This window comes from Vulpes vulpes, chromosome 15 (assembly GCF_048418805.1).
Source record: "Vulpes vulpes isolate BD-2025 chromosome 15, VulVul3, whole genome shotgun sequence".
Taxonomy (NCBI): domain Eukaryota; kingdom Metazoa; phylum Chordata; class Mammalia; order Carnivora; family Canidae; genus Vulpes; species Vulpes vulpes.
Genome location: NC_132794.1, coordinates 50,309,684 through 50,324,718, shown reverse-complemented (window position 1 = coordinate 50,324,718; position 15,035 = coordinate 50,309,684). Strand labels below are relative to the sequence as shown.

The 15,035-nt window shown below is 43.8% G+C and overlaps 2 protein-coding genes across 5 annotated transcripts in view; one reads left to right on the top strand and one right to left on the bottom strand.

Annotated features, from left to right (window-relative positions):
- The window catches only part of ELL3 (elongation factor for RNA polymerase II 3), a 22,245-nt gene extending 7,431 nt beyond the window's left edge, over positions 1-14,814 (top strand). Inside the window, exons 2-12 of one of the 4 annotated variants that reach the window (XM_072740701.1) lie at positions 10,216-10,279; positions 10,508-10,543; positions 10,882-10,994; positions 11,107-11,308; positions 11,398-11,477; positions 11,605-11,680; positions 11,853-12,036; positions 12,122-12,164; positions 12,273-12,444; positions 12,657-12,701; positions 12,793-14,814. In XM_072740701.1, the coding sequence (XP_072596802.1) occupies positions 10,223-10,279; positions 10,508-10,543; positions 10,882-10,994; positions 11,107-11,308; positions 11,398-11,477; positions 11,605-11,680; positions 11,853-12,036; positions 12,122-12,164; positions 12,273-12,444; positions 12,657-12,701; positions 12,793-12,903 (1,119 nt within the window). In that variant the 5' untranslated portion in view covers positions 10,216-10,222 and the 3' untranslated portion in view covers positions 12,904-14,814. Of the gene's footprint in view, positions 1-10,079; positions 10,544-10,881; positions 10,995-11,106; positions 11,309-11,397; positions 11,478-11,604; positions 11,681-11,852; positions 12,037-12,121; positions 12,165-12,272; positions 12,445-12,656; positions 12,702-12,792 lie in introns of those variants that run through there. The other 3 variants (XM_025998612.2, XM_072740700.1, XM_025998611.2) reach the window with 3 other exon arrangements.
- Positions 14,458-15,035, bottom strand: part of PDIA3 (protein disulfide isomerase family A member 3) — a 26,070-nt gene continuing 25,492 nt past the window's right edge. Inside the window, exon 13 of the mRNA XM_025998610.2 lies at positions 14,458-14,898. Coding sequence (XP_025854395.1) covers positions 14,785-14,898 — 114 coding nt within the window. The 3' untranslated portion in view covers positions 14,458-14,784. The remainder of the gene's footprint in view (positions 14,899-15,035) is intronic.

Here is a 15,035-nt window from a genome sequence, read left to right as displayed (position 1 = left end):
TGATCCCTGGTCTCCAGGATCGTGCCCTGGGCCAAAGACAGGCACTAAACCGCTGCGCCACCCAAGGATCCCCCTAACTGGTATTCCTGAATGGCTTCTTGCCTCCACTGAACACCTCCTCTCTGTCTGACCTACCTCTGTTAACATCTTGTAAACAAAACCAGGGTCTCAGATCAGCACCTCCTCCAGATACCGCTGCTTCTCCCATGGTTCAGCTGAATTGTGTTTCCCTTATTTGTACATAAATTCTGTTTCTTCTCTGCTTTGACAGACCCCAGGAGGATAAACAAGTTTCCTGATCGTCTACAGCCCCTTCCCATTTCCAGTTTTCTTCTCTGCTTCCCACTCGCTCTTGCCTACTCCCTGCATACTAAAACTCAACTACTGCACAGTCCTGTCAACCATCTCTACTATAGCAAGTTATTCCCTTCAAGTGTTCCCTTCCTAGTAATCCCTCAGCACTTTGGGCAGAAGTTCAAGGGAAAGGAGCTAATAGATAACAGAGTCTAGGCTACTCCCTGCTGGAAAACATGTATGGCCCTCCTCCTGCTATACTAAGACAGGATTTCAAGTTCTTGTACTGGGGGTCATCTATTTTTTTTAAGATTTTATTTATTTGACAACACAAGAAGGGGGAGCATCAGGCAGAGAGAGAGGGAGAAGCAGGCTGCCTGCAGAGTAAGCAGGGAACCTGATATGGGGCTTGATCCCAGGACCCAGGGATCATGACCTGAGCTGATGGGAGATGCTTAACTAACTGAGCCACCCAGGTGCCTCTGGGGTCATCTATTAAAGAATACCATCAGGCAGCCCAGGTGGCTCAGTGGTTTAGCGCTACCTTCAGCCTGGGGTATGATCCTGGAGACCTGGGATCGAGTCCCGCGTCAGCTCCCTGCATGGAGCCTGCTTCTCCCTCTGCCTCTCTCTCTTTCTGTGTGTGTGTGTGTGTGTATGTGTGTGTGTCATGAATAAATAAATAAAATATTTTAAAAAGTAAATAAAGAATACCATCAATACAGCAATATCGATACCCTGGGAGAACATATGATTCTCAGTAAAGTGAGCCCTCTCAATGCAGAATAACACTTCAGAGCCAGAGGGCTACAGACCCAGCAGACTCTGGTAGGAGAGAAACATACCGGTGTCCATTGGACAGGATTCCCAGGTCCAAATCATGTGCTGATAAGCAGAATGGTGGGGGCAGGGAGACGGGTGAGAAGACCTAAAAGAATGACTGTAGAAACGGGGCCACATGCACATTTAGAAAATGTCTTCTTCTCCCTCTTCCGTATACCTTGATACAGAACTTTTCTTCATGTAGAAGAATATGAGCTGGTGATGTGACATGACCTTATGAGTGTGGAAAAAACATAGGTTCTAGAGATAGTGGCCTGAGTTCAAATCCCAGCCAGACCATTCACTGGGACTCTTATGTGCCATGGACTTCTTTGGAAGTCTAGTAAAGACCATAGATAGTTTCTCAGAATAATGTTTTTTTTTTTTAATTAAAAAAAATATTTTTTAGATTTTATTTGACAGAGAACACAAACAAGGGCAGTGGCAGGCAGAGGGAGAGGAAGAAGCAGGCTCCCTGTTCAGCAGGGAGCTCAGGACCTTTGGGATCATGAGCTGAGCCAAAGGTAGACACTTAATTGGCTGAGCTACACAGGTACCCACAGAATAAAGTTTTAAAGTACATTTTTAAAAATATACCCACAGGAAAAATATATATATACCCACAGGGATGCCTGAGTGGCTCAGCAGTTGAGCATCTGCCTTCGGCTTAGGGTATGATCCCAGAGTCCTGGGATCGAGTCCATATTGGGCTCCTTGCATGGAGCCTGCTTCTCCTGTCTCTGCCTCTCTCTGTGTCTCTCATGAATAAGTAAATAAAATCTTTAAAAAAAAATAATAAATAAAAATACACCACAAAATTGTACTCCCATTTTCATGGTATTGTTAATTCAAGTGAATTAACAATAGGTGATTAGTGAAAGGTGAAAGTAACCAAAGTGTCCATTGACAGATGAATGGACAAGGAAAATGTGGTGTATATATATAAAATAGAATCTTATTCTGCCTTAAAAAGGAAAGAATTTCTGATACATGCTGCAACATAGATAAATCTTGAGACCATTATGATCCCACTTACAGGGTATCTAGAGTAGTCAAATACATAGGGCACTGGTAACCACCTTTTTCTGATTCTGTGGTTGGTTATCTCAATTATATCTCAATAAAATTTTTTAAAAGATTAAAGGAAAAAAGTTTCAAACAAGTCACAGAGCTGAAGAATATAATAATTGCACTAAAAAATACACTAGAGGAGTTCATAGCAGACTGGATAAAGCTGAAAACTGGGTCAAATGAGCTGAAATGCAAAGCAATAGAACTCACCCAGACCGAGCAGCAAAAAGAAAAAAGGATTTTTAAAAATTAAGATAACTTAAGGAACCTTTCAGACAACATCAAGCAGAATAACATTTGCATAATAGGGGTCTCAGAAGAAGAAGAGTAAGTAAGAACCCGTAAAAAGAACCAGTAAACTTATTTGAAAAAATAATGGCTGAAATTTTACCTAATCCAGTGAAGGAAACAGACATACAGGTCCAGGAAACCAGAGAATCTCAAAAAAGATACCGAGATATGATTAAAATGACAAAAGTTAAAGAGTGAATCCTAAAAGCAGCAAGAGCAAAACAACTTATTACATACAAAGGAAACTCCATAAAGCTATCAGCAGATTTTTCAGCAGAAACTTGGCAAGCCAGAAGAGAATAGCATGAAATACTCAAAATAGTGTAAGGATAAAACTTCCAACCAAGAATTCTTTACCTCACAAAGTTATCATTCAGAATTGACAGAGTAATTAAAGAGTTCTCCAATAAGCAAAAGGTAAAGGAGTTCATCACCACTAAACTTACAAGAGATGTTAAAGGGACTTATTTAAACTGAAAAGAAATTGCACTAATCAATAACAAAGACAATATGCAAAAGTAAAAATCCCTGGAAAAGGTAGATATATAGTAAACATAGTGGATCAATCACTTATTTAGCAAGTATGGTGTTTAAAAGACAAAAATAGTAGGTTACACCTGTGGGACAGTCAGTTAACTTTCTGACTCTTGGTTTTGGCTCAGGCTGCAGTATCAGACTCATGAGATCAAGCCCCATGTTGGGCTCTGCACTCGGTGCAGAGTCTGCTTAAGACTCTTTCTCCTTCTCCCCCTGCACCTCTCCCCATGTGCACTCTTTCTAAAAAAAAAAAATAAACACATCTTCAAAATAAGACAAAAATAGCAAAATTAAAACCACACTACCTGGTTAAGGGATGCATAAAAGATGTAAAATATGAGATCAAAAATATAAAATATGGTGAGGGGACAAAGAAAATGTAAAGTTTTGGAACGTGTTCAAAATTAAAGTGGCTGAGGAGTACCTGGGCGGAAAAATCAGTTAAGTGTCTGACTCTTGATTTCAGCTCAGGGTCTGTTCTCCGGGTCATGAGATTGAGCCCACCTCAGGCTCCACACTCATTGTAACATCTTCTTAGGTTTCTCTGTGTCTCTCTCTCCTCTCCCCACTCTCTAACATAAATAAATAATTAAAAAAAAAAAAAACTTAAAGTAGCTGAGTGGATAAAAAACAAAATCTAACTATATTCTGTCTATAAGAGACTTACCTCAGAAGTAAGGACACAGACTGAAAGTGAAGAGATGGGGAAAGATATCCCATGTAAATGGAAGTGGGGGGGGGGGGGGAAGCCAGGGTAGAAATATTCACAGTAGACAAAATATCCTTTAAAACAAAGACTGCAATAAATAATGCAGGACATTACATAATGAAAAAAGGGCCAATACAACAAGAAGACATAACGTTTATCAATGTATATGCACCCAACATAGAAGCACCAAGATGTAGAAAGCAAATATTAGGGCAGCCTGGGTGGCTCAGTGGTTTGGCACCTGCCTTTGGCCCAGGGCATGATTCTGGAGACCCGGGATTGAGTCCTATGTCGGGCTCCCTGCATGGAGCCTGCTTCTCACTCTGCCTGTGTCTCTGTCTCTCTGTGTGTCTCTCATTAATAAATAAATAAAATTTTTTAAAAAAGCAAATATTAGTGGATCTAAAGGAAGAAATTGACAGCAATACAATAATTGTAAGGGACTTCACCACCCCACTTACATCAATGGATAGATTACTGAAGCAGAAAATTAAAAAGAAAGCATTGGCCTTAAGAAACACACTAGAGGGCAGCCGGCAGGTGGCTCAGCGATTTAGCACCACCTTCCGCCCTGGGCGTGATCCTGGAGACCTGGGATTGAGTCCCACATCGGGCTCCTTGCATGGAGCCTGCTTCTCCCTCTGCCTGTGTCTCTGCCTCTCTCTCTCTGTGTGTGTGTGTCTCTCATGAATAAATAAATAAATAAATAAATAAATAAATAAATAAATAAATAAATAAATAAAATCTTAATAAAGGCCATATATCACAAACCCACAGTAAACATCATACTCAATGGTAGAAAGCTGAAAGCTTTTCCTCTAAGAACAGGAACAAGACAAGGATGCCCACTCTTGCCACCTTTATTCTTTTTTTGTTTTTTAAGATTTTATTTATTCATGAGAGACACACAGAGAGAGGCAGAGACATAGGCAGAGGGAGAGGCAGGCTCTCTTTGGGGAGCCCGATGTGGGACTTGATCCCTGGGATCATGCCCTGAGCCAAAGGCAGACCCTCAAACACTGAGCCACCCAGGTACCCCATCACTTTTATTCAACATAGTATTGGAAGTCCTAGACACAGAAATTAGGCAAGAAAAATAAATAAAAGTCATCCAAATTGGAAAGGAAGAAATAAAACTATCACTACTTTCAGATTACATGATGCTATATATAAAAAACTCAAAAGATTCTACCAAAAAAGTGTTAGAATAAGTGACTTCAGTAAACAGGATACAACATCAACGTACAGAAATCCATAGTGTTTCTATATACTAATAGTGAATTATCAGAAAGAAATTAATAAAACAATCCCATTAACAATTGCATAAAAAAAAACCAGGCATAAATTTAACCAAAGAGATAAAAGACCTATACAGTGAGAACTATAAGACACTGATGAGAGAAATTGAAGAAGATACAAATAAATAGATACTTTGTGCTCATAGATTAGAAGAATTATATTGTTAAAATTTCCATACCACCCAAAGTACAGATTCAGTGCAATCCCTGTAAAAATTCCAATGGTGTTTTTCACAGAACAAGTTTAGAAATAATCTTAAATGTAGTATGGAATCACAAAAGATCCCAAATAGCCAAAGAAATCTTGAGAAAGAAGAACAAAGCTGGAGGTGTCAGGTCAGCTCTCTGATTTCAAACTACAAAGCTATGTTTATTTAAAAAAAAAAAAAAAACCAGTATGATAATGACACAAAAACAGACACACAGATCAATGGAACAGAATTGAGAGCCCTGAATTAAACCCACATACATATGGTCAATTAATGCATGACAAAGGAGCCAAGAACATACTATGGTGAAAGGACAGTCTCTTCAAAGTATGGTATTGGAAAAACTGGATCACTATCTTACACCATACACAAAAAGTAACTCAAAATAGATTAAATAATTGAATATTATACCTGCAATCATAAAATTCCTAGAAGAAAACATAGGCAGTAAGCAACCTGACTTTGGTCTTAGCAACAATTTTGTGGATCAGACTTAAAAGGCAAGTGGGGGACGCCTGGGTGGCTCAGTGGTTGAGCTTCCTTCCGCCTTTGCCTCAGGGCATGATCCCGGGATCAAGTCTGACATCAGGCTCCCTGCGAGGAGCCTGCTTCTTCCTCTGCCTCTGTCTCTGTGTCTCTCATAAGTAAATAAATAAAATCTTAAAAAAATAAAAGGCAAGGAAAACCAACACAAAAATAAAGATGACTTCAAATTAAAATGCTTCTGCACATTGAAAGAAACATCATCAAAATGAAAAGGCAATTTACTGAATGGGAGATTTCTGCAAATAATATATCAGACCAGGGATTAATATATAAAATTATATTTTATATAAAGAACAAAGAGTACAACAATAAAAAACCAACTTGATTAAAAAAAATAGGCAGGGGATCTGAATAGACAGTATATCCACAGATATGTGCAACCAACACCACTGTCAATTTTAGAACATTTTCATTACAATGGTCAATTTTTAAAAATTTTATTTATTTGAGAGAGAGAGAGCACAAGCAGGGGGAGTGGCAGAGGGAGAGGGAGAAGCAGGCTCAATCCCAGGACCCTGGGATCATGACCTGAGGCAGAGGCTCAACCAACTGAGCCACCCAGGTACCCCACAGTGGTCAATTCTTAATCTTCATTTTACTTGGCCTGTTGACAGCATATGACATAGTTGATCAAGCCCTAGCTCCTTGGAATATTGTTTTCACTTGGGACAGCACAGTCTCTTGGTGTTCCTCCTTCCCCACTGGCCTTCTCCTTTCAATTGGCTTTGCTTTTCTTCCCCCTGACTTCCTTCTAGAGATTGGATTATCCCAGGGTATAACCCTTTAAATTCTTCTTTATCTTCTTGGGCAATCTCAACTAGTCTCAAAACTTAAAACTCCATCTATATGTTTAGTACTATCAAGTTTATTACATCTCTAGACCAGACATCTTTCACCGTCTCTAACTGCCTCCTCCACATCCCCATGTGGATTCTAATAGACAACAAGTTCAGAAGTAACCCTGTTCCACCTGCCATGTTCCCTACCTCAGCTGATGACAACTTCATCCTTCTTGTTGTTCTAGCCAAAAAGCATAGAGTCATCCTTGATGCCATTTCTCTCTCACATGCCACATTCAGCCCATCAGCAAATTCTGGCAGCTCAACACTCAAAATAATGAGAACCTTATCCCTTCTCCCGCCTCATCTGCAAGCTGCTACAATTTCTAGCTCAAATTATTGCAACAGCCTATCAACAGGTCATACTGCTTTTATCCTTGTCCCTTTACAGTCTGCACTTAACTCGGCAACTAGAGTGATCCTTTGAAAAGACGTGATTTCATATTATTCCTCCTCTCAAAATCTTGGCAGTACTCCCCATTTCACCCAAAGTAAAAGCCAAAGTCCTTCTAATAGCCCACAAGGCTCTCCAGCACCTGCTCTGTCTGCCCCTGCTCCTTACTTTTTTGACTACTTCTCTTACTACTATCCCCTTTACTTATTTTGGTCCAGTTACATAGGCCTCAACTTTTCCTCAAACACTCCAGGCACACTTGTGACTCAGAGTTTGCAGTAGCTAGTCCCTCTGCCTAGAAAGCATTTCCTCCAACTATGTAGCTTGGCCAATCTCCTCACCTCCTTTAGGGCATTGCTCAAATTTCATATTTTCCATAAGGCCTTCTCTTATCACTTAATGTATAGTCAACCTTCTCCATCCTCTTCTACTTCCTCCTTCTCCACTTCCACACTCTCTTACGATCTATTTTTTCTTTTTGCTATTGCACTTACCATCTTTTAACATACATTATATTTTTATTTCTCAGGTTGGTTTATAGTGTCTCCTTCCCCTCTAGAATAGAAGCTCTCCAGGGAGAATGTGGGTGGTTCAGTCAGTTAATCGACTGACTCTTGATGTCAGCTCAGGTTTTTTTGTTTTTGTTTTTTTAAAAGATTTTATTTATTTATGAGAGACACACACAGAGAGAGAGGCAGAGACACAGGCAGAGGGAAAAGCAGGCCCCATGCAGGGAGCCCGACTTGGGACTCAATCCCAGATCTCCAGGATCAGGCCCTGGGCTGAAGGCGGCGCTAAACCGCTGAGCCACCCGGGCTGCCCTCAGCTCAGGTTTTGATCTCAGGGTCGGTCGTAAGTTCAAGCCCCTCACTGAGCTCTACGCTGGGCATGGAGCCTACTTAAAAAAGAATGTAATGTCTCCAGAGCAAGAACTCTGCTCGTTGATGTGTCCTAAGGATATAGTATGATGTCTGGCACAGAGTAAGTGCTCAATAAATATTTGTTGAATGAATGAATGAATGAATGAATGAATCAATGAAAAATGTGGATGATAATACCTAAAGTTATTTTAGGGATTAAATAACATGCAAAGATTTTGACACACAATAGACATCCAACATATGTTAGATTCCTACTTCCCTTCCCCCTTCCCCAAATCTCTTTCCCACTTGCCTCCTCTTATAGCACTGCTCCTTCCCCCTTCTCTAAAAATTTTCACCAGGGGATCCCTGGGTGGTGCAGCGGTTTGGCGCCTGCCTTTGGCCCAGGGCGCGATCCTGGAGACCCCGGATCGAATCCCACGTCGGGCTCCTGGTGCATGGAGCCTGCTTCTCCCTCTGCCTATGTCTCTGCCTCTCTCTCTCTCTGTGTGACTATCATAAATAAATAAATAAAAATTTTTAAAAAATAAAATTTTTCACCATTCTGGGCTCTCCTTTGAGTTTAAATCCAGGAAAATCCAACAGAAGTCCACAGATGTCATCTGAGAAGAAAAGGAACCCTGGGAGATCAGCTTTACCTACTGCCGAACTGTTTATCAGATTAACAAAGGGTCACCCACAGAAGCAGAAAACTCTAAGGAGATGGATAGGTAAATGTTTTTGTTGTTGGAGTTGGAGATTTACTGCATTGACTTTTAAAATAACCTTAACTGAGGTCTAATTTACATACATTAAAATATACACATTTTAGGTGTACTATTTGATGAGTTTTGACAAATGTATAGGTAATTTGATATGAAGTGGGAAGGCATTAAGGTCACCTGGGATTATGTAGGTCCAGGGATTCAGCAGGGATCCTAGCTAGGCAAGAGAACTTCAGGGCTCTTAGAAAACATTCCCGAGGGGGGAAATCCCTGGGTGGCTCAGCTGTTCAGCGCCTGCCTTTGGCCCGGGGTGCGATCCTGGAGTCCCGGATGGAGTCTCGCGTCGGACTCCCGGCGTGGAGCCTGCATCTCCCTATGCCTGTGTCTCTGCTTCTCTCTCTCCCTATGTCTATCATGAATAAATAAATCTTTGAAAAAAAAAAAGAAAAGAAGGAAAGAAAACATACCCGAACAGGGACAGGTAGAGACCCCAGGGCTAACCTGATATTCCTACGGTCTCGATGCACCAGAATCTGAACCTCCAGAATGTCTTACAACTTCGTGGCACCTCTTGGCCCTCCTGAGGGAGTGTACAGTTCCCTTTCACACCAGTCTCACTTGTCTAGGCCAGGAGCAGTGACCTGGGACTGAGTCCTCCCCCTCCTCTGCTCTGCAACTATCCTGTCATCACCCACACCTCCCGTGGGGGTGGGAGGGGTCCGCGGCAGCTAAATTTCACGGCTGCCACGACGCCCACTGGGCCGGATTTTCTCTCTAGTCTCAGTTGGAAACCGTCTTCGGTCCGCAGCAGTGCTGCAGGTGGGAAAAAAGCAAAAGCGGTGCACCGGGTGTTGGCGTCAGAAATACTCCTTTGGGTCCTCCATCCTGCGGCCCCTGGCGGGTTCTCGGCCTCTGAGGCACAACCTACAGAGCCAGCCCATCAATCAGGCCCTCTCCTGCCCCTCTGTGTCTAAAACCCCCTAGAGGTTGCAGACTCAGCTTCACTTAGAAACAGGCAACTCCAAGCTCAGGTTAGCTGGGCAGACTGAGGCAAAACTGGGGATTCTGGACGAGGAGTCTAAGGTTGACCTCCCCATAACTGCGGTAGCCCCTTCTGAGAGCCCAAAGCGGTGGGTGCCAATCCGAGAAACCCATGGGGGTGGGTCTGCAAAGAAGTCTGGGGGAGAGGGACGACTGGGTGGCTCAGCTGTTGAGTGCCTTGCCTTCAGCTCAGGGCGTGATCCCGGGATCTGGAATCAAGTTCCACATGGGCTCCTTGCAGGAAGCCTGCTTCTCTCTCTGCCTGTGTCTCTCCGTGTCTCTCTCTCTCTCTCTCTCTCATGAATAAATAAAATCTTTAAGAAAAAACTCTGGGGGAGCAAAGCACCGCCCACGCGGCAGGGACACCTCGGGGGTGGCGCTGCTGGGGGTGGGGCCAGGGGTGGGTCCTGGCGGAGGGCGGGGCCCACCTGGGCTACCAAGAGTGCCAGCCTAGCCCTGCACAGCAGAGCTGGTGGTGGCCCTTGTTCTGCTTGCGCTCGGCCTCGCAGCCATGGAGGGACCCCGGGAGCTTCTAAGTGGGAAGTTCCAGCTCTGTTTCACCCCCGCTGCCGGAACCAGCCTCCTGATGCTCCGGCTGAACGACGCGGCTCTGCGGGCACTGCAGGAGTGTCGGCGGCAACAGGTGCGGCCGACCCGGATCCCCATCTTCCCTAGCCCCTACCCCTCGGGATCTCGGGCCTCAGCCAGTGACCCTGGCGAAGGGACCTGGGCATGGGAAGCGGCATCCGCAGGCTCCGACCTCGCCACTTCTCCAAGTGAAGCCAGCGAGGCAGGTCCTCCCCGGCACCCGACGCCGGATCCTGGGAATGCCACTTCACCTGCGCTCAGTTCGCATCTGCTCTCCTCGCAGGTTCGGCCGGTGATCGCTTTCCAAGGCAACCGAGGGGTAAGTGCGGGCCTGGACTCTGTGAAAAAGGTGGGGTGCGGGGAGAACAGAAGTGGAGGCCGGGAAGGTGCAGTCAGTGCAGGAGGCTGAGAGCAGTCACGGTCTGAAGAAGTTCCGAGAACTGAACCCCCGAGTGGAACCGGAGGGCGCTGCTAGGGTGGTGGTCCCAGGAGGCTGCGGTTAAGGAGACTGCCGCCTCAGTCTCCTGGGGAACTCGAGCCCAGCTGCACCTAGTGTACTAACGAGCCCCGTGGGACCCATCTTCAAGCTTAGGTTGGCAATGGGAGGAAGGGGAGGGGCTGACTTCATAGGGCTTATGGTTCTCCTTTTGCCCTCAGTATCTGAGGTTCCCAGGCCCTGGCTGGTCCTGCCTCTTCTCCTTCACAGTGTCCCAGTGTGGCCAGGATGGCCCTGGAGGTGGCTTGGACCTTGTGTGCCAACGCTTAGGCAGGTAAGGGGAACAGGTACCAGGTAAAAAAGGTTTGGCAAAGTTGGGGAGGCTGATTTCAGAAGTGCTTAAAAGTTCTCCACCCTCCTGGGATTTTTCCACCACCCCTTTCCAGATCTGGGCCTAACCACCTCCACTGCCTGGGCCCACTCAGGGAGCGCCTCACTATTTGGGCTGCCATGGATTCTATCCCAGCCCCATCTTCAGTTCGGAGACACATTCTGACTGACAGTACCAGAGATCCTGACAGCTGGCAGAACATAGGAGACTATTCTGAAGAAGACACAGTTTCACAGCCACAGATGGCACTACAAGAGGTGAGGCCAGAAACTGCAGGTAGTTGGAATAAGGTGGGGCAAAGCCTGAAGCCCAGGGAGCCAAGTGCCCCTGCCACTTTCCCTGCCAGGTGCCAGATCCACTGGCAAGCAGCCAAGGACAGTCACTCCCAGGATCCTCAAAGGAACACATGGCACATTGGGAAGTGAGGTACTTGGGCCAGGGTGGGACTAACCTGGGAAGCCCGGATATTGTCTTCCTTTCTAATCTCCACTCTAAATGCTGTAATAAGAGATCCTGGTTTTCATCTCTCCTGTTCCCCCTTCAAATATCCTAGAAACCAGACCCATCTTCCAAACAGAAAACCTGATCAGGCACTGTCTTCCTCTGAGAGCCAGAAACATTTGGATAAGGCAAGTTCTAATAGCAAGGGCTTTTCAAAAATCTTTGTCCAATCAGGCTAAAATTTTAAAATCAGGAGGCTTCATTTTGATGTTCCCAGTGCTCATTCTATGAAATTAATTTTCAAGAGTAGGGCAGACTAGGCTTCTGACTTACTGTTTATGTGACATTTACCCCCAACAGAAGCGTCCAGCACCTGCAACCAGTATAGGACTAAAAGAAAAGAGGCTCAGACCTCTCCCTTTAGTTCCAAGTCCCCTACAAGTGCTGCCCAGTCAGGACCTACAAGAGGGAGAAGATTGGGAGCAAGAAGATAAAGATGAAGACATTGGACCCAGGCTAGAACACAGTCCCTCAGTTCAAGCAGGTGAGATAATGAGAAAAGGGTTAAACTGCCCTAGTGGGAAAAAGGCCTATATAATCACTTTTGTGTCATCTTGTTTCCTTCCTAGATTCTGAATCCCCAAGCCCTGAAGAAGTACCAGATTATCTCCTGTGAGTCCCCTGCTACTTCCAATTTTATCAAACCTTGTGCATATGATCTGGAAGCTGGAAGCTTTCAGGGCAATGAAATTGAAGGTGACAGCTCTCTGCTCCTGGCAGGCAATACAGGGCCATCCACAGTGCAGAGCAGCAACATGCTTATGAGCAGGACTTTGAGACCGATTATACTGAATACCGCATCCTACATGCTCGTGTTGGGGCTGCAAGCCAAAGGTTCATAGAGCTGGGAGCTGAGATCAAGAGAGTTCAGCGAGGAACTCCAGAATACAAGGTAAGGACTGGACCCAGGTTAGCTTTCTAGCTTTATTGCCCATATACTCCCTGCTAATTGCCCTTAAGACTATACAGTGACCAAAGTGACAAGTCAGTTTTGAGAGAAAAAATCTCTCATTTGGTAGAATGAGATTGGAAATCACTTCTCTCAAGAAAGCTGGAGCTTTTTTCTCAAGGCTAAAGTTGGTGCTAGCATTTTTTTTGTTTCAGATGCTGGAAGAAAAAATAGTCCAGGAATATAAAAAGTTCAGGAAGGTAAGATAAGGTCTGGGAATGGTAGCAAGAAGGCAGAAATGGTAAATTTTTTTTTTTTTTTTTTTTTGACATGGATGCTTTTTCTCTGCAGAGGTACCCAGGTTATAGGGAAGAAAAGCGTCGCTGTGAGTACCTGCATCAGAAATTGTCCCACATTAAAGGTCTCATCCTGGAGTTTGAGGAAAAGAACAGGGGCAGCTGAAGCTGTCAGAGGGCTCTTTACCCTCTCTCTGCTCAGAGAGATATGAAGGACAAAACAGCTATAAACTACACAGAGTGCAACTGTCTGCTCTTCTTATTGCTGAGTCCATGATGGCAAGTACGAGAGTTCTTCTAGATTCTTGAAGGTCTTTCATTGTTGCTGTATTTTACTTTTTAGAGTTTGGGCACAGTCCCAAGACTCCAACAGCTAGGCCCAGGTGACTAGGAAGAGTAGTAGAGGCTTGGCTTCTTCATCTTTAGTTCAGCCAAGTCATGTTCAAATCCTGAAAAATGACACCATTTCCAAGACAAGTTACCTTGAGAACATTAAAATTGTGCACTGGTAGCCTCCCTAAAGAAACAGTAATGAGAACTTTTGATAACAAAGCTAAAATAACTTGTGATACATCTGGATATAATGGGAACGGGCTTGGTTATTCCCCTATGTACTGAAAGTGAATTCTTTTACAAACATGGCTGAAAAATGAAAACTGTTTGCTTCTGTGTCCTCTTTACAAGTTTATATGCTTTCCTTAAATCCAAGGCAGTGGTTCTTACCCATGTATGTCTATCTGAATCACTTCTTAGGTGCTCTAAAAAATCAGATCCCCAGATCCCAGCCCAGGTCATATGAATTAGAACCTTCAAGGTTATAGTTAGGCATCTTTACTTTTTCAAAGCACTAAGGATGATTCCGATATATATTTAGCTATTAAAGCTCTATCAAATCCATTTTATAACTGACAGCTAGAGGTTACAATAGGAATAAAGATCTCTTTTTCAAAACATAGAGGTTGAGGATCCCCAGATAGGGCTCCTATCTGTAATTAGCCAGTACTGAAAACTTTAACTGCAGATAAGAATTAGATATACCCACAAGAAGAGGGAAATTCATCTGAACAAAAGATCACATCACTTCTATCCTTTTTGTTCCTCATTGTTGCAGAAGAAAGTGGATGCTTCATTCATAACCCAGAATGATACTGCCTTTCCCAGTTCCATTAATGGGCCATACCCTGGGGTTTGGGGGAGAGAGTTGTACCCAGCAATGTCAGCAATTCCTGAAACAACTTGGATAGAACCCCAACCTGATGCCTCACCTATCCAGGGCAGTTCTGGGCAGAGACTAGCCCTTGGGAAGTATAAACATGCTCAACTGCATGGCAAGGGTCAGTAGTAATCCATTCTTGTGGTATGAGCAGGGCCAGAAACAGAGCCCAACAAGAAAGATCCCTCACCTGCTCTAATCATCAGGCTAGGAGCCTGGGCCCTAACATGTAAGGATAGAAAGTGATGAAATTTGGAAAGGATTTACAGGTGATAACTCTGGGCCCAGTTGGTCTACAGCAGCACTGACCAATATGGCAGCCACTACCTCTATGGGTGACTAAATCAATGAAAATTTAAAATATAGTTCTTAGCCATATTTCAAATGCTCAGTAGCTACATGTATTAGACAATGAAGATTATAGAATATTCCTAACATTGCAGAAAGTTCTATTGGACAGTGCTGATCTAGAAAACCTTGGTTCCCCATCTCTTGTAAAAAAGACAGTTTAAAGGGGGCTTATTTATTGTCACTGTTCCAAATGTACAAAAAAAATTAGAAAATAACCCCCCAACTCAGTCCCCCCACCCCCACAACATTCCCCCCAACACAAATAATTTTTCCCAAAACCACAAACATCAACTGGTCCTGGTATTTCCATAAACAGTGCAGCTAAGAAACAGTTTAGAGAAAATTTAACGGGATTTAGATTATATCCATTCTGTCCTCTCTGCCCTGAGAGTAATAATCCCACATGGGTCCCAGTCCTCCCCAATGGTCTTCCCATCTCTGATGGAAGAGTCCTTTTACAAAGTGGCATGTTTGGCTGCTGCTTTAGAGATCCTCCTGTGCCTTCTTCTTCTTCTTAGCTTTTTCTTCTTGAATTACAGGGGGGTTTGTTGCCTCTCGTTGTAGGTAGCTAATAAAGTCACTTAATTCACGGCCACCCTGAAAACAGAAAGATTATTCTGAAATTTTTAACCTTTTAAAGAACCCTGGATTTTTTCTTTCCCCAGTAGGAGGACTTTTGGGTTTGTAAAAGCACATTAGTAACCACATATATTGACCATGAAATTAAAAGTTTC